Source organism: Poecilia reticulata, chromosome 14 (assembly GCF_904066995.2).
Source record: "Poecilia reticulata chromosome 14, P_reticulata-male-v2, whole genome shotgun sequence".
Lineage (NCBI taxonomy): Eukaryota > Metazoa > Chordata > Actinopteri > Cyprinodontiformes > Poeciliidae > Poecilia > Poecilia reticulata.
The window spans coordinates 16,600,317-16,620,278 of NC_088843.1; the positions used below are offsets into that span (position 1 = coordinate 16,600,317).

Consider the following 19,962-nt stretch of genomic DNA (forward strand, 5'->3'; position numbering starts at 1 on the left):
TCACAGTCGTCGATACCAGCGATCGTCGTTCCAAAACAAAACGCCCCTGCGGAACCTGGAAGTCTGTCAATTCTCGAAATCAGACGGAGTTTATTTGCGGGACGGAAGCGTTTCTTGTCCAAGAATAAATCAACAAAGGATTAAGAAATGTGTCTGAAAAACAACCAAAGCATATTCCGAGCTCGTTCTACGGCACCACGGGATTTGGCTGCCTTTTCAGCTAAAATGAAAAAGCGTGAGTCAGAGCACGCTGAGGGGAAAGGTTATCTGAAGGCAGTACAGTGAAGGATAATCCTGACCACAAAGGATGCTAAACGTGCTGCCTGTGTCAACCTGCTGTCATTAGAGAGAAACCAGCCACACTGAACCGCATCTTAGCTCTTCATTTTTCCACTTTAAAATTCAACTAAATGAAAAACATTGCAGGATGTGAATTAATTAAACTAAACCAGGATCCCACAGAGTTTTTGGACATGTCATGCAATTCAAATGCATTAAAGTTGCAGTTGAGGAATGTTGTGTTTACCAAACATATTACGTGGCACTACTACAGATATTACTCAATCTCATGCTGCAGCATGCAAATGCTCAGTCAGCAATAGTGAAGGTTAACTGACTTTCTCATACTGCAAGGCAGAACGACCTACTTTTTGATCAATTATATTTACACCACTTTGACACCACATTCCCGTAGGGTCAGACGATCGTTAAAAAAAGACGATATCATGGCTAAACGTACAATATTTTGCACAGTAGTACTCCGGACGGCACATTTTACAGCCTTGATCCCAACACACCAATACACAAAGCAGAAGGAACCGATGTTAAAAAATGTTTTATGAAGTAAAGAAATAAAGCGCTCATGTAAAAACCAGTTTTAGATCAACAAATATAAGCGGAAAGATAATAAAACAGTAGAGCAGCAGCTTAGGTTCTTCTGTTAGTGAAGCTAGCTAGCTCTTTTTGCTAGCATGCGCTAATATATTGACGTTTCAATATGCTTTTGTATCTCAAGGTTTGTTCTGTTCTTGATTAGTTATTGCAAGTAAGGTAGGTAGAGATTATTCTTCTCGTAGTAGCTATTTTTTGAGGGCTAACCCTAAAAAGTGAAAGTGAATAATTTAGATTATATTTATTTCAGTACTAAATGTTCTTGTTCTTTAATTAGGCTTAACACTCAGCACACCTGTACACAGAACAAGGATGTCGGTTTTATTCCTCTATTCAACAAGTGGAGCAAAGGCTTCAACAGATCCGTTTCAAACCGCTTAGCTTGATGCTGCTAGCTTAGCCAAATGATGAATCCAAGATGTTGACAATGTCTTCCAGTACAAAAAATGCTTATGAAACAAAGACAAGTGAAGCAACCAATTATAAAAACTGAAGATTCGTACCTCCACCAGCTTGACAATGTTGATATGGTCCAGTTTTTTAAGAATGGCAATCTCTTGGTAAACCCTTTCCAAGGGTCCTAAGACTTTAGGCTGCTCTCCTTGGGCTGCCTTGGGTCCTCTTGGGGGAGGGCGACCTGCAGAGCACCACACACTCCGGATTACACACAGTCTAACTTTATTGTCAAACATTTAGACAGTTTACAAATCCTTAAAGCTACAGTATGTAAAACTTTCATTTAAAAAAACAACAACAAACAAAACAGGTTTTTTACCCATTTGTTAAAACTGACCATGTCAGATAACCTGTGAAAAGGTCAATCTACTCCACCAGAGCGACTCTTGCTGTCTGATAAAAAAAACAATCAGAGCCAGGAGAGTCTTAGCACTGTCAATCAACCCCTTGTACTCGCTGCTAATGTGCTAATGCTGGAGAAGCAACTTATCATTACAGAAAAGTCATTCATCCACTGTCATTGGTGGCCTTGCTAACTAACCTAGGCTAGTTAGCAGCCAAGCTTTGTGCCAGTTAGCAATGGGAGCACTGGGAGAAGGTAGACGAGCTCAACTTTTTCACATCATCTGTCTCACATCACACGGTCACAACATAGTGACAGTTTAAACAAATATCTAAAAGGATTTTTAAAATAAAAGTTACATACTCCAGCTTTAAATGGGACTAACTCACGTGGAAAACCACACTGCTTCATTAACCTCTTCTTGGACAACACCTTCATGGCCTAGGACAGAAAGGAGTCTGATCAAACAGCATGACCACATATCAAGGAATACATGTCTACAAAAACAGAAAAGACAGATGTATAAAAAGCAGCAGAGGTGGGGAAAGACATTTTTAATTGGATGTAACTGCATAACAAAATGTTTAACTACTAAGGGTGTTCTACTGCGGATTTCAGCCGAGTTGCAGCACAAACCGACATCAAAGTGCAGAACATAAAAATTTTAGGGGATATATCTGCTGCTCTCCTTTGCAACAGGCCAGAGACGTCTACAGCCCCTGAATCTTGAGTAGAAAAACAGCATTTACTGGCTTCCAAAGAGAGCCATGAGTCAATTTTCCCTAAAAAAAAATATATATATATATATATATATATATATATAAAACAGCTGAAAAAGAAAAATGCAATTATTGCAAATCTTTAAGAAAATGTAAAGAAAGAAAAACAACACTGGCACATTTGTCAGCACATGCTGCCGCACTGACTCAGTGATTTTACCGTCAACTCATCAGAAAGGTGGAAGGTTTTCTCTTTCGAATCACACAAAGCGAGATGCTGAAGTGTCGCTCAGCGGCCTCTGTGGTCGTCATGGCTATGACTGTGCAGAAAGCGGCTTGGGCAGGAAGGCGGACCCCTCGCCTCTACATGGTTTCCATGGCGCGTTCCTCATAAACACCCTCTTAAAACCAAAACGCCGTCCGTCTCAATTCCTGAATCAATCCGTCTGCGCTGGGAGGAGAGGCTCATCATCGCCAGTATGAGACAGAATATGCTCGGTTTTCCAACAAAATATGATTAAATGTAATCTTTCTGTAGCTTAATATCAACCACAGGCTAAGGAGGAAACGCGAGTGGAGTTTGGCTTCGATCGAAGCCTGGAAGCAAGCCGAATATGCATGAAGGGTCCAGCGTGATTATCCCGTTACTGCCTCGTTAAGCAGAAGATGTCCCCATCAATAACATGTGTAGACTAGATTAGGCTAGACTAGACAAATGAGATATAGAGAAACGAAAGAAGCAATCTTTACTGAGCTAAACAGAACTCCAGCGGGGTGTTTAAAAGATGCGTGTGTTAATAAAGGCAGAAACTGCAGAAGAGCTTTGCTACCAAGACACACAGCTTATTTAACTCAGTCAAAATGAAAGTATTCAGTCACTTAGACAGTGTAACTTCTTTGTAAAGTTAATTTATTTAACGTCATCCAAGTGTTTGTAACACCAGGAGTGTGCTGTAGATGGCTCCAGTGAATAGAAGAAGCTGAATAACTCATTTTTCAACCAACTTCAGCTTTTACTGGTTAGAAGAAGAAGAAGAGCATCAGCATAATAATAACGAGCCAGAGTGACCAGTGGTGGCAAATTTACCGTCTCATTGTGGATGCTATGTTTTACAGATACAAAGCCAGCGTTTTCTTGTAAAGGCGCGACATGGTGGTGTGCGATTCAACGGTACGACTGATACTCAGAACCACTGGCGTGTGAATCGTCCCCCCCAAACACCAATCGGTTAACAGCAGAAACTTGAACGCCACAGCTGTGAACTGCTGAGATCTGACGATATTCGCAGGCGTTCACAGACCCAGAAATCTGTTGGGGGTTTTTTCCGTCCTGTGAGAAAACCACTCGCTTTGTTTCAGCTGAACAAATTGCCGTTTCTCAGAGGGAACTCCTAAGCATTTTATAGATTTATCACAATATCTCATAACTAAATGCCATCAGGAATGTAAGAATAAACTTCCATCCTGTTGAATCGGCGACATTTTCCAACACATCCAGTTCTGACCCAGTCTGAGTTGAGTTTGACGGCCCTTCAACTCAAAGCTCCTTCTCTCAACTAACATGCTCTATTTGTGCCATTAATTCCCACAGCTGGGTGCTAATATGCTGCTTAAGAAAAGGGAATGATGAAATTAATGGAAAGTGACAGGTTTTTTTTTTCATTTGACAGTGAGGTTTATAGTTTTCACTTTTTTCCCTCTCGACGTCTTTCTTTTGGAAACAAAGCAAACCTCAGGAACCGAGTTAAGACGCCTCATCATTTACTTGTCTTAAAGTTCAGTTTCTGAAGGCCACAGCTTTAGCCTCATGGTCAAGTTTATGCGATATTGTGCATGTTTTTGATCATGCCTGAAAGAAAACGCTGATGTTCCGGCCCCAAAGAGATTTACACATTAGTTGCACTAATATGTAAATCTGGAAAACCAGACAGATCTCACCAGTTGTGTTTGCTTTTGCAGTTTGTTTGTTTTTTTTCCACCCACATATGGGAAATTTCTAAATTCCCTGTAAAATCCAGCTCTCCGCACAACGAGCTGCTGCATGTCTGAGCAGCTCTGTCGTATCGTAATTGCAATAAGCAGTCAAAGGTTGTGAAATAAAGATCTTTTTCATGCCCTTCGGCTCAGGGCTGGCGCTCGCCTTTACATAACCGCTCGGCTGCCGACACTTCTCGCGTGTTTATAAGCTTGAATTTTCATACCGAAAACCGTTCGGCCGTGAGCTTCCACTGGCTGCAGTTCAAAAGTACATCTTAAATCCATCCAGAGTTGGCAGCTTAAGACGACGTGACTCACCGAGAGGCTTTCATTGTTGCTGCTGCACAGGACAGCTTAGCTATGTTAAGGCATCAAACGGCTTACATCTGCAGATCGCTCTGCTTTCCAAGGGAACACATTACCTTGATGGAAATGCCAAAAAATGACCTTGCACTGCTGCCTTGTATGCATTTATTTTTCTTTTTTCTTTTGGGTCGACCAACCTCAGAGCAGCAGGTGTACAAAGCAAAAGCATCAGGGATATTTGAAGATATATATATATATATTTTTTTTTTTTATAAGAAGATGCACTTCAAATGCCACCAGCTTTTATTTTAGGTTGAATACAAGAGACTTTAAACAGCCAAAGGAAATAAAACTCAAAGCTAGGCAACGGGTAAAAAAAAAGAAAAGAAAAAAAAACCCTCAATCAATAGCAGCGGTCTTCTGTCAACAATGAAAGGTGAAGGTTTGATGATGACCACAAAGCAACCGGTCCGTCTACCAAGCTTTTCTGAGGCACAAAACCAGACTTACATAATGTTTGTCGTCATCTTCATTGTAGGCGAGCTTGACCACGCCATAGGAGCCCTACAAAACAACAACAAAAAAACACTCATTAAATACGGACCCATACGAAGGAGACATGCAGTGATCGTTACTCGAGCTCCACATTTCACTTAAACCCACGAGAGAGAGAGAGAGAGAGACTGCTAACATTTCTAAAGCGTCACTTCAGAGAGCAGACGGTAGAACTGCACTGACAGAATGTTTACAAGGCAGCGCGGCTCGTATTCAGAAACATTTTTATTCTTTGGCAGCTCAGAATGAGCTCGTCCCACACAGACACACACACACACACACACACACACACACACACACACACACACACACACACACACACACACACACACACACACACACACAAAAGAAACATGTCCTTTTCCGACATGTTTCCTTTTCAAAAAACATGTCAGCGGGTTTTTTAGCAAGTTCAATGTTTTTGAAATTTGCTACAAATTACACATATGTATTTGAACAGTAAATGACCTTCTGACACAGATATTTCAATGAAAAGCACCAAAAGAGATTTATAGATGCTTCGAGCATCTAAAAAAACAAAAAAAAAAAACACTTGCATTGGCGAGGTCACGCTTTTATTTGGTGTGATTATGAAGCGTGCTGAAAGAAAATTACGTAAATGTCCCTGAAAAAGAAAATGCACAATTTATGTTTGTTAGAAATGACTTGTTTGTTAGAAATGACTGCTTGCATCTTCAATGCAAGCAGTGAGATACTAGTAAAATAAATGTTGTGCTTTATTGTGATAGAGCAGTTGGTTGGCTGAAAAACTAATTTAAGCATTAAAACTTATGTTGCATCAATCAGAAGACAATACGTCTCCACTAAAAACAAAACACAAAAATAAAACACAACCCAGTGCATCATCTTAATGAGATTGTTATAAAACAATCTCCAATAACCATTTGAAGAAACTTGAATAACATGAGTTAAAATCACATTTAATTCCCCTTTGGGATTATTAAAGATTTTTTTAAATTGAAATGAACTGAAAAGGAGAAAATAAAAAGAACTTGCAAGTTTATATCACTAAAGTACAACCCTAAAAGCCAGCACAAACTTTTCAAGAACTGAGAAATGTATTCTCTCTGCATTTGAATTTCTTATGAAGTATGAAATATGAAATGTGTTCTTGTTGTGGCCACCGCAACAAAACAAAAACTATTTTCTTTGTACTTTGTGCGACAGGCGTTATTTTTACATGAGGCATCTGACAAACTGTCAGATGTAAAAACAAAACTTACGTTTTTGCAAACAATAAAATTCGTATTATGAATCAAAGGCAACTCTAAACTGGTGGGCTTCAGCCTGGATTTAAAGGAACTCATTGTTTCAGAGTCTGTACCTGGTATGGATCTTGAAGTGACCGTGTTATTTTGGGTGTAAAGATCTAAGCTTCAAACGTTGGCTCCGACGCTCTTCCTGTTGCCTGTGACTCATACAACCCTGTTCAGTGTGTGGCTTGAAAGGTTTTCCAGTAAAAAAACAGAAAAAGAAAAAAAAAATCTGCACATTCGCCCTCTTAGGCAGCGATTTTATTGCACAAAATGATATTGAAACTGTTTGTTTTTAGCTGTATTTAAAGAACAGTCTATTTTGTGGCGCTTCTTTTTTTTTTTAAGGTTTGACATTTTTGGGAGGGAGGGAGAGAAAAAAAAAAACAACCTCACCTTTCCAATCTCACTCTTCAGCTTATACTGGTTCAGCTGGATACAATCCTGGAAGGAGGACAAAAGATGGAGAGCTAAATATTAGTGTTATCATCCTCTGCAGAGTTATTTGCAGCATCTCAACAAAAAAATAAAATAAAATCGCTGGTACAGAGAAAGAAAAAAAAGTAAAAAAAAGACATTTCCCCTGGGCATAGACGTAAATCCCGGAGCGAGTTTGGGTTCGGACACTGAACCAAACTCATATCTAAGCAACATTTGAATCTTAGTTTGACTTCTACGGGTCTCAACAGGTTGTTTACTGAGAAAAACACTTTTGTTATTCATCTCTACTTAGTTATTTTTGATGGTGCAGCTTGAACACACACAAAATTTAAACCGCATTTTACTATAATTTTGCTCTTAAAAAATGTCCCTGTTTATGGTCCCTCCCCCCCCAATAATGAGATGGCATTTACGGCCTTGCCCCTGGGTGAGTGTGTCTCCACGTGCCCTGCAAGTCATTTACTTCTGAGACGCAGGAAACGATGCAGTCTAGTTTCTGTTTACTGTCTGCAAATCCATTAGAGTGCTACTGCTTAAATGGCTGATTTGCAGCTCCATAGCAACAGCCGCTCCAACACGGAGTCAGCCAGGGCCGCGGCAGCGCAGAGCCGAGCAGACCACAGCGGGACACAAGGGGAGGAGGAAGAGGGAGGAAGAAGAGGAGGCGAGAGGAAAGGTGAGGGTCTGGTGGTGGTGGTGGCAGGGGGGATATTTTGTCAAGAGGCTAGTGCTGAGAGTGCTGAGAGTGCAGGATTGCACGGTAATGAGCAGAAAGTGAACAGGGGATTTCTGACTGAAGAAGGAAGAGACGGAGCTGTAGCGAGACGGGGCTGAAAGCGACCGTCTGGCTGCAGCTGGAGGCCGAACCTGGAGCGTTGTTTACAGGAGGAAGGGTGGAAGGTGAGCGCAGAACTCAAAACACTCATGATTTGGATGTGGAGCCAGCAGGCGGCGTAGAACTCGTCTCGCAAAAATGTCAAATTTAGATGGTTTGCTAGTCTGGCTATTACCTTCTTATGCAAGTCTGCTCAATTCAAATTTCACCTCACAGCACAATCTGGGCTTTCTCCCATTCACTTGGATTCCTCTGGTGAACTGGGCCGACCAGCGAACAGAAGGAGAAGTTGCAAACAATGACGCCGTTTTAGAAATGTAGTTTGGTTGTAGTTTTAGTGATGACAGCAGAGGAAGTGAACCAAGCTGGCCAGTCCCTGTTTGGCCACATAAATATTGAGCTAACATTCACAGCCGTTTGGCTCAAGACTTCTCTGTTCGCAGAATGATGTAAATTTTCAGATCCAAAAATTATTTTAAAAAATAAATAAATAAAATAAAAACATTTAAGGACTTTCAACAACGGCATCTTATGGCTGCTTTCCAGGGCCTTTGACCGTTTTTGTTTTTTTTTCAAATTTGCAAGTTTTTAAAGGAGTCATGAAACCCTGTGTGCAGTTTGCTACGACTGTATGACTGCGAATACAGCACAGGAATGAAAACAGAATAAATAAGCGCCTTATGACAGGACTGCTTTGATTGGTTGAGGAGAGTTGAAGAAGCTGAGGACATAAAATGTAGGAGAAAAAGGTAGAGGCGGGTTGTAGACATGGTGCGTCACTTAATACTCAGACAAAGCATTCAGAAAGCCTTAAGTACATCTGACACATTAAAACGCTTCTCACACAAAAATCCAACTCTAGTGCTGGAATGTGACGCTGGGGATTTTTCTCCATCTTTTGCTCTAATGTCAGACAATCTCTTTACTTCAACACTGAAGCCCCTCATGACTCACGGAAAGCGGAAGAGCTTCCCACATTTTGTCGCGTTTAAACAGCAATCCTCCATGTATTTCATTAGGATTTTATGCTATACGCCTACACCAAGTAGAGCTTAATAGTGAATAGGAAGGAAAACGATATGTTGTATTAACACCGTTTAAAAAATTAAAAGGACTCACTTTTTAGCCCGCCTCTATTCATATGATTTATTTCAGTCTGCAGAAACTCAGACGGAGAAAAACAGAGATTAAAAGGGTTTGTTGACATGAATGAATTAAAGTTCTTTGGCGCTCGGACCGCGGCGGAAGACGCTGTTCTGTGAAACGCAGCGAGCTTGGATGAACATTTCCGATGCCGCCTAGGAATGTCTTCCTGTACGCTGGTGATGGAGGTCGGAGAAGGATGGAGGCCTGGAGAGCCAAGGGCATGGAGGTGCAGAAGGGGTGGGTGGGTTGAGCACGGATGGAGTTACATGGATGGAGGTCCTTATAAGCGGGAGCTTCATCAGCGACAGGTGAAGACGGGGCGTGGGCCGATGATGCCGATAGGCTGACAGCAGATGACGCTGCGATTGGATGACGCAGGTGAGACTGGAGAGTCTTCCAGTTTGAATTTACGCCAAGGCTTCATTTCATTTTTTATCAAACTCCTTGAGGTGCGATATTTTTCTACATCTGGGGAATAAACTGTTGCAAATATTTATCTTTTCAGAACATAACCTAAAAAAAAATATGGCCTTTAGGACCTCCTGGGTCAAGATGTTGCAGAGACGTAGTTCCACTACAATGTCTTCACTCTAAGGTTCTGGCCTGCTTCTCTGATTAATGATCGTTGTATTCATACTTTTAGTCAACATCACTTTTTAGGAACATTTTTCTGTTAATTTCTTAAACTACAACAAAAAATAATAAAAAATCAGTTAGTCGCCAGATTAAGTAGTTTTAATCTGCTTAAAACACAGTACTCCATTTTGGTCTGTCAAAATGTTCCAGAACATTTTAAGGCATGTTTGATGGATTAACGATGTGCCCGATTGTGCTAATGTGCAGGCTTTCTGCAGCTGGTCGTACCAGCTCTGCTGTCGGAGCTTCAAAAAATAAGACACAAACCCCTGTTTGACATTTAAATCGAGAGTAAAACCATTTCTTTCTTAATCAGAATAAGATAAAAAACTGAAGGAATGTCACATCTGGAGCAGGAAGCAGATTTAAATCAATGCTTACTGTACAAACGCAGCAACCTCCCCTTCTATCGCCTTATGTATGGATGGTGCTATACAGTAAAGAAATTCTGTAAAAATGCCCATTTGTTTAGTAAACAGTGGATTAGTCATATGAGTGAATCTACAGCCGGATTTCTTCTTTTGTTGTGACAATGTCACGGGGTGACTTAAGTGGCTCAGACCTCATTCTGTTTCCGGTCCGTCTTGTGCTCCCACAGCCGTAACCATGTTCGGCACATTACAGTCTATCTGTTCCCGCAGCCCCAGATTAATCTCCTGTTTCCTCTGGATTATCTTAATCCCAATTTTAATCCACTGAACAGCAAAGTTATTGTGTTTGAATTTGAACCCAGTTCCCTTTGTGGCAGGAAATGATGTGTAGACCGTGTTTACAAAGCTGAGTAAAAAAAAGAAAGAGAAAAAAGAAAAACAGCAGTTGGGTAAGAAATGTTAGCGTCTTTCTTCAGACAGCTTTATGTGGGATTACCTAAAGATTTCTTCTGTTTTTAAAGAAGAGCTGAGACAAGCAAAATCATTTTGACCTTCTCTTACAACGAATAAAAACATTAAGCACCCTTTTAAAGCCGTTATGCTAACCACATATTCCCCTCTGGTTCCAAGAAAAAAATTAAAATGGCGTAATCGCTGTGTGCGCAAACGGGAACTGTCGTCGCCTTCCTCTGTAAAGTGTCATTTTTGCAAATCCAGTGAGAACTAAAATATAACCCGGTCCCTCATAAAGCCTTTGTAACAGGAGGACGGGAACGGACTCGGTGACGGCTCTGCTCATCTGTGGCAGCAGTCTGTTAAATTCAGAGGGGCTCCACATCCTGGCAGATCTTATGCATTTTTAATGCTCACTCCGAACTGAAAAATGCAAGAGGATGATGGATATGCAGGAGACTCCTAGTGCCAGATGATACCCCTTCTACATTACAAGTGTAACCAGCTACTGCTCTCCATATGATGCATCCCGCTGCCAAACACTTGAATAAGCAGATTTGAACAAATATACTTTTTATTTTGTTGTTTCTAACCAGACGTTAGCTTAACGGCTTGTCGATGCTAACACAGATAATTAGCAAAACAACGGTTTCCTGGTGCCTTTTTTTCCCTATCCAAACCGGATATATGAAAGTTATTAGAAGAGATGATGTAACCGCCTGCTTGGTGTAATCCCACCATCACATCTTCCACTATGAACCACAGTCTGAATCACCTGCTTTTTACTGATTCGTCGCCTCTATTCTTTGTTCCGACTCCGGCCTAGCACACACATCTGGGAATACAAGTACATATCAGCGCATTTTGAACTTTCATAAACACAAAAACGCATTACTTAACATCACTAAAACAAAAATGTCCAAATCAGAGAGAGAGGAAAAGTTTTTGTGTGTCTTTTTGTTTTCTATTCTATTGCAATCAGGTTCCATTTGGAATAACTTTGAACCCGTTTGTATGACTGGATTGAATTTATTCGTAAATGCCCTGAGACGATATTTTTTGGGGAGAATTGGCCCAATGCGAACAAACTTCATCCTGGTCACTGGGTACAGCAATTTCACTTCAAGGTTGGACAAATACTCCGGTTAGAAGGTGGTCAAGTTTGCTTTTCACTGAAGGTTCTAATTTGACGAAGCTGCATCAAAGAAAGAAAACTGAAACACAACAAACTGATCATCTACGAGGGTAATCTGTAAGGATCAGCAGTCAGCCGCCCACATCGGCTGGCACCAGGGACCAGTCTGGTTCTGGGGAGCAGATCACATGTAGGCGCTCGTCCGTCAGGTCGTTATGCAGGAAAGCTGTGAGCTGATTTCAGGGGTTAGATTTATCCGTTCCATTTAAAAGAAGTGCTGAAACTCTAATAACAGTCTGCTGTAATTAGCACGCACTCAAAGCTATTTAACTAAAAAAATAAAAACTCAGTAAGTAGCTGTGTAACAACTCGAGTGCACTCGCAATGTGTCAAGTAGCTGTGGCTGTTTGGACCGCGCACATCCTGCTCCTTTACGAACGCAACGCTGGGTTTGTCATTTCACTTTGTTGAAACGGTGAGAAGCAGGTGAGAGGGAAGGACTTGGGTCAAGTTATGATCCCGAATGTTAAAGGGGCAGTGTTATACATTTACATCACATTCACACAGTGCCATTTTACAGCACAATCAAGTAACACTTACCTCCAGTTGTATATATCGATATATATATTAAAGGAACTTTGACTAATGTAATGTTTCAATTGTTGAATTTTCTGTTTTTATGATGCAAAACACTTCAAACTATCTTGTTGCTGAAATGTACTACACCAGTAGAATTCGATTTGATTTCATTTTTGATTGAACATCTGAAAATTGGGGACTGCACAGTGGCGCAGTTGGTAGAGCTGTTGCCTTGCAGCAAGAAGGTTCTGGGTTCAATTCCCGGCCCCGGTCTTTCTGCATGGAGTTTGCATGTTCTCCCTGTGCATGCGTGGGTTTTCTCCGGGTACTCCGGTTTCCTCCCACAGTTCAAAAACATGACTGTCAGGTTAATTGGCCTCTCCAAATTGCCCCTAGGTGTGACTGTGTGTGTGTGTGCATGCTTGTTTGTCCTGTGTGTCTCTGTGTTGCCCTGCAACAGACTGGCGACCTGCCCAGGGTGACCCCGCCTCTCGCCCGGAACGTTAGCTGGAGATAGGCACCAGCACCCCTCCCAAACCCACTGAGGGACAAAGGTGTAAAGAAAATGGATGGATGGATCTGAAAATTGGGCAACAACATTGTTCCTCTAGTAACGCTTTAACAGCATCCTTAGTGTTTCACTGAGAAGTAATTTTTTATATGAGTTCAGTAAACGCACAGTTCCACCAGTTGTTTGCTATCTGCTGCTGCCACTAGTTTGAAAGAGCTGTGAGTGTGGAGCGGTGGAGAGGCGCAGGGTTGGGGGCGGGCTGTCTGGCCGCTCGACTGGAACCTGCAGCTCCAAGGAGGAGCTTTGTCGAAAGCCGGTGCGTTTTCCACAGCTGGATGGTTGCCACGGGAGATTAAAGGATTCCTCAAGCATTCATAAAAGAGTCAAAGCAACACTCGAGGTTTGGTTTGGACTAACATCATAACATGGTGTAATGCTCAAAAAAGTCCATTTTACATCACACATAAAACAGGAACCTCGTGTCTGACGTCGGCCTGCATCACACCTCTGAGGTTTCTGTTCAAATAAACAGAAGAGTAAAAGCCTCACCTGAGAGTCTGAGATGGACACCCGTTTCGACTCCACCGTGGGCCTGCGAGCCCCTCGAGGGGAGATGTGCGTGTAACCTCCCTCTGACCCCGCTGACAGGTAGGTGCCCCTCTCCTGAAGGGACAGCTTCCTGCCGGACAGGTGAGGTCGCAGCGCCTGGACCCGCTTGCCTTGAACGCCCTCCTGCTGAGCCTTTCCGTTCTTCACGCCGTTGGCGGACGAGCCTTCGGGGTCTTTCGTTGTCATGGCGGCCATGATGTCGGTCAGACTGCTCGTCTGTTTGGAGGAGTTGGGGTCCAGCCTCTCGCATCCCGGGTCGCTGCTCATCGCCATGGCGTCCAGAGGGGTGTGATGGTGGCGCAGGAGAACCAAGGAGCACCCAGCAGCATCAATGTGACCTGGGCCAGCCTGTGGTCCTCAGCTGAACTGGAACCAAACAGGAAATGAGGTATGGTAATGAGTTTGAGCTGGGCGATAAATTTATTCAATTGATAAATCAAAATTTTCGTTTTGAGGGTCTAAATGTTGGAAAATCTGGATGATTTTTCTTTTTTATACAAATGCAAGTCATAGTTTAGAGAGATGTTGGTAAGCCCAAGGCCGCCATCTTTGTTTGATAAGCTTGTTTCACAGCGTTTGTTTATTTGGACTTTGAATTCAGGTCAGTGACGGAATATTAGGGGAAGGCTACAACTTTTATTTATTTATTTATTTATTTATTTATTTCATGAATAAAGTCATAATGTTACAAAAATGTGTTTTGTAATATTACAAAAAATATTTTTGTACATTCACTCTAGTGTCATTATTTCAACACTAGAGTCCAAATAATGACAATAATGTAGAAGATTAAAGTTGCAAATTTATGAAAACTAAAAAAAATTAAAATGAGGAATGACGTTTTACAGAAAAGAAACATGACATCAACATCATACAATGATGTATTAGGGCCATTGTAGATTAAAAAACAAAACAAGAGTAATACATTTTTCACAAGGATTTTAAAAGTCACAAATTTCAAAAGTCAAAAATTAGTTAGAAAAGAAAAGACTCCAAAATTCTGAGATTAATAGAAATTTTTGAGGAAAAAAAAAAAAGTGGAAATTGCGACAACCACACAGACTGATCTGCTCAACTCTATCCAAGCTTTCTGCTTCTGGTGAAATTATATCTTTATTCTGTTAATATTACAACTATATTCTCATACTTAAAAGAAAAATTCTCATCACGTGGTCTTAATACTAACAAAAGGGATGATGGGAATAAAAGCCACTTTTTAAAAATATTTTCTTTCATTTGTCATTTTTTTAGTTGGAAAAAGCGAGGAAAAAATTTGCTGTTTGCATAAGAATAAGTGCAAGAGATCTGCACCTGAAGGAATGACTCAAAGCTCAGACACAAGTTCACATTTACAAAACTACCGATTCGTTTAAAACGCTCTTCTAAAATGCCTCTGTGGTATCAAACAGTTCACACAACCAAAGCTGATCGAAGCACCAACCAGAGGCTGGAGTTTAATTAAGAGGTCTGAAGCAAATGGGAAATGTCATCTTCTTGTGTATGTGGGTGGCCTGGTGGGTTAAGTTTCCCACCCTAGACATGCGCTCATTAATTCAAACAAATGTCAGAAATAATAAAAGCAAGCCCTTTCATTGAAAAGTTAATTACACGTTATGGCTTCGGTCATGACCCGCTGCATCCCTGTGAAATACACAATGCCAGGCTGACATGAAGCTATATTCAATTTGGCTGAATAACCAAACATTTGTTGAGTGCGTTCCAGCCTTTCATGTATAAAGAAAAGGACGTCAGAGGGAGAGAAAAAAAAGTAGCAAAACTCTCTCCAACATCTGCTTGGGGTTTGGAGGACAGAAGCCTCCGCTACCCACGTAAGCTTCTAGAAAAGAAACCCAAACGTGAGAGAGGGAGGCTGAACTCAAGGTCACCTTGGAGATGTTGAAGTGGGCCATGTTGCAGGATGCTATTCCTGAAGTGTGTCACAAAGGTACAGTCACACACAGCAGTGATGTGCTCAGGTTCTTCATCCACCTGACCGTCGGTTCTACACTCACTGGCGATATGAACTTAAAAGTTTTATCACAGTATTATTGTGATGACAATAAAAGTGACAAGAACTATTATTTACTTCTTTTTTAGGTATCAATCAATCAAATTTTATTTGTATAGCACATTTCAGCAGCAAGGCATTTCAAAGTGCTTTACATAATTAAAATAAAAACAGCATGTGACATTAAATAAACAGTGAGAAAGAGAAAGAGATTTTTTTTAAAAACAAAAAAACATTAAAACCCGCACCCCTTTAGGACTTCAGTTAAACGCCGTTTAACTGGGATTCTAACCCTCAGGGACTTTAGTCAAAAACACCGTTTGACAAGGACTCCAACCTCTAGGTTTTTAGTTGAGACTGGGACTCTAAACCCCGTAGAACTTTAGTTAAACGTCGTTTAACTGGGACGTTTTCCGGGGGGCTTTACATCGTTAAAACATCGAGAAGAAATAAAAATAAATTAAAAACATTAAAGACATAAAAACATGGAAGACATCAAAACCCACACTCTAACCCTAATTTAGCCATAAGCAACTCTAAACAGGTGGGTTTTAAGTTGAGATTTAAAGGCACCCAGTGTTTCAGCTGTTTTACAGTTTTCTGGAAGTTTGTTCCAAATCTGTGGTGCATAGAAACTGAACGCTGCTTCTCCTCGTCTGGTTCTGGGGATGCAGAGCAGACCAGAACCAGAAAATCTGAGGGGCCTAGACGGTTGGTACAACAATAACAGATCTTTAAGGTATTGTGGTGCTAAACCGCTCAGTGATTTATAAATTAACAACAGTATTTTAAAGTCTATTCTCTGAGCTACATCGAGCCAGTGTAGGGATTTTAAAACTGGTGTTATGTGCTCTATCTTCCTGGTTTTAATGAGAACGCGAGCAGCAGCATTCTGGATCAGCTGCAGCTGTTTGATTGATTTATTGTAATTGGTAATTGTATGGCTGTGAATGCATGACACAGCAGTAACAGCCCCACAAAAACACACACACACACACACACGTGTCTCTTAGAAAACAGTCTCATTTGTAAAGCGCTTCACACAAAGAAGTACGATTTACATCATGACATTGCACTTAATCAAATTTATTGACATTTATCAATACTCTCATTGAACAAACAGTGGATAAAATAGTACAAAATTTGACAAAATGAACAGTTCTCCTCTTTAAAAACATTTGAAATTTATCATGAAGGCGATGAATTAAAATTTATCCCGATAAAGGACAAGTGATTCTAATTAGACACTTTATTAGGTATATTTAAACTGATATTTACACAAATGTTCACTAAAACTTGATAAAAGGTTGGAAAATTAAATAAATTGATTAAAGCATCAGGACTTATGCTGCTTGATAATGGGGGGGCTGGGGGAATTTGATATTTTCATAATAATGCAAGATTATTTCGTCTTATGATCTTGCAACAACACTGTCGGTTCCTATTGTTGAATAAACTTTAAAACCAAGCCATAATTCGCTCCATCCATTATTAGTTCTGTAAACGGTGTGCTGCATTCTGTCATTCTGCAGTATGAACAATTCCACAGAGAAAATCCGATTTCAGCAACAAGGGGGGGAAAAAAGAAAAGACAAAAAAAGCAGTGCCTCATTTCCCCTGCTGCCAGAAAACAGCAACACATTTAAAATGTCAAAATAGAAAGAAAAACTGCGTTGAGCCAAAAGCTCTGGCCTTCAACAACAGCCCCTGTCGCTTCAGCTCTGAAGCCTACGGGCTTTCTGTAGGTATCCTCGAACCATCCGCCATCACAGCAGGAAGCGCCACATGGTGGGAAGTAAAACCATTTAATGACATCAGCGATGCAACCCGACAGCGACTCTGTTGGCTCATGTGACAAAATGGCAGCTCTCATCCATTACTCAGACCAGTTTAATGTCAGGTAAGGGACGTCGTGTGGAGAAGTGCTCGCGCGTCAGGGCCACGATCGCCCTGCGGCACATGCGCACATCAACATTCGCCCGATTCGCGTTTCGAACGGCTGTTATTTTAATGACTTGCGTTGCGAGGGCAGGAAGAGTCCTTTTAGCCACCTGCAGCGAGGGGGAAGTGCATTGTCTGCGTCCTGACTCATTTGAACGACGGACAAAGAGGAACCGTCATCTTTTTTGCTAATTCTCATCCCAACTGGTGATTATGCGGCTCCTGAAACGGGCTCGCTTTCTCTGCGGCTCCATTCGGCGAGCTGCATGTGGGAGCAACATCCTGGCGGCGGTGGGAGGCGGAGGAGAAGTCCTGCTCTGGTTATTAATTTTAGCTGCGCTGAGACTTTCTATTGATTTGCACAAGCGTATTATGCTGGGTTTTTTTATTTATTTATTTATTTAGTTTTTTTTCCCATTAGAACTAGTATTTCATCTCACATGGGACCTTTGTATATTTGCAGCTTCAATCCATCTTGTTTGATAATCAGTTGAAATGAAGACCGGCCGCGATGCTCGCTCTGTCCCAGCGCTTCCTAAGAAAGTATGTGTTTGGTCGTTTACTGCAGTGACTTTCTAGATTTGACAAAGAAAACTGAAGAAGCAACTTATGATTGTTTATTTTGTTTTAATATGAGGTGATTAAACTCAACCTTCTGCTTCAATCCCCACAGTAGTTTACAGCACTGGAATTGAGCCAACAGCATTTGTTGGTTTACAGAGCATATTCACCTCAAACTTTGTGTTCTTTCTTCTAGGGCTCTTGAAAATGTTCCTATTGGCATACAGCATGCAGCAAACAGCAGAGACAATTACAGTAAGAGGGATGAATGGCCTGTAGCCAGGAGGAGAGATAAATTGATTTGGTTTCCATTTGTGAGCCACTTTTACCCCTAACCTGCTTTCAATCATCCTTTGGCTGTGTGCTGACATCAAATCCAGCCATCCCGGTCCAAATTATGGTTTGAAATGCTTAACTAGAGCAAATAAATCACTTCAGATCTGGTTGTGGGAAATAGAAATAGAAAGTACACCCTCTTTCTATCCTGTTTTTTTTTTTTTTTTACTCATCAGAAAAATCAGCCGGTCCTTATGGGGTTCAAGAATTAGTTTAATAAAACCTCAAGATAATTAACCCTTTATGTCCTGAATTTAAAATGTCTGCTTGGATATTTTTTGCTTATTTTAATTGTACGCAGCTCTTTAAATGTCCTATGAGTAAATATATATTTGTCCATTTATCCATAACAACTGGGACTTTAGATATCTAGCAAGTTATTTGTTTGTTCTTGTCAGGATTCTGGGTTTTCAGCGTTAGTTTCTCCAATATTTGCAATTTGATAATTTTCTTCTTTTGTACTCAGCTTTAGTGATTCTTTTTTTCCGTATTTTCTTAGCCGTTTATTCACTTATGTTTAGATTTTTCTGTTAACTCTTTCTTTGTATTCAGTTTGTTATTTTCAGTTAGGTTTATGTTGTCCCTCAGTTTATGTTTACTCCTCTGCTCAGCTTATGCTGTTAATTTCTCTCTCCCTCAGCCTGCCTGCCTGTTCTCTCCTCACAGCTGCACCCGGTTTACAATCGGCCACCTGTTCTTTCTCTTGTGTTTAGGCTGATTGTTTTCCTTCTCTCACGACGAGATCTTCCTGTTTGTTCCCTTTGCCATCAGGAGACTCCCAATGTCCCGTCTGCATTTTTGTCCGATTCCTACATGTACCGTAATAATTCTGTTATAGATTTGAGATGATTGGTTTCCTGTCCCAGTTTGAACTGCTGGACAGCTGGCTTAACATTTTAACTTAAGACTTTGGTATAAGCAGTTATTGGTTGACTTGGGGACTTCAGTATACCTCGTCACCACCATTTTTGACAGATGATATGACGTTCCTTTTTGCTGACATGCCTCGTTTATTTTTTTCTGCATTATGGTCAGACATCTCTACTTTGGTCTCATCAGTCCAGAGGATGTTTTGTAATTTTTGTAATTGTGTGCAACTCCTACAGTCAGCTGCAGCTGTAAAACGACTTCTTAGTTGGTACGAGGTTTTCCTTTTGGTTTTCTTCAGATACAGTGACATGTGCATCTTGTGATTTCCTCTTGTTTTGTAATGTTGGACTTTTTACTGTTGAGAAATTATCTTACGATTCTCAGAAGTAATAGCTTCTGAGGTCAAAACTGACGTCTGCTTAGGTTAGAGTATTTGAGTGTTTAATGATTTCTAAGACATGCCTGCATTAAACACAGAAAACCCCCACAAGATGCAGGGCATATGCTCCTGTGGCGCTACCGACGGGCTGTGAACTGTTGATGCAGAACAGAGTGTGTGTTGATGGGCCACATACTGTGGCTCCGTGTTTAAGATTAAATAAAGTGGAGAACAGAAGAAACATCAAGCACCAAAATGAACGAGGCTCTCAGGATTAGTCGTTAAGATACAATAAAGGTTCAGGAGATTATTTATCTGTGTAAAGAGTAAATTAAAAGTAGGAAAAGTGAACAAATTTAAGTAAGTAGTTAAGCAGATAATCTTTAAGTACAAACAGTAAAATTCAAATAAAGGTTATGACTTGTTCAAAAAGTAAGTTCTTTGTTAGGATGTGGGAGCAGCAGAGTTTGACTTGCAGACTCATCCGATATTTCCGTAAAACAACTTGGAAGTTGAAAATAAACAGGATTTCCTCAATTTGAGAGATTTCGTCAACCTTCAGTCCTGTGATCATTCGTTTGTGTTTGGATACATGCTTTTAACAGAGTGGTTGGATTATATCACATGTGG

General features: G+C 40.8%; 1 protein-coding gene across 2 annotated transcripts in view; it reads right to left on the reverse strand.

Moving 5' to 3' along the window:
• camkk1a (calcium/calmodulin-dependent protein kinase kinase 1, alpha a) overlaps positions 1–19,962 on the reverse strand; it is a 69,968-nt gene that overhangs the window by 26,561 nt on the left and 23,445 nt on the right. For both annotated transcript variants that reach the window (XM_008428151.3, XM_008428150.3), the window contains exons 2-6: positions 13,178–13,603; positions 6,918–6,965; positions 5,203–5,256; positions 2,080–2,131; positions 1,395–1,528 (exon numbers count right to left, since the gene is read on the reverse strand). In XM_008428151.3, the coding sequence (XP_008426373.1) occupies positions 1,395–1,528; positions 2,080–2,131; positions 5,203–5,256; positions 6,918–6,965; positions 13,178–13,510 (621 nt within the window). In that variant the 5' untranslated portion in view covers positions 13,511–13,603. The remainder of the gene's footprint in view (positions 1–1,394; positions 1,529–2,079; positions 2,132–5,202; positions 5,257–6,917; positions 6,966–13,177; positions 13,604–19,962) is intronic.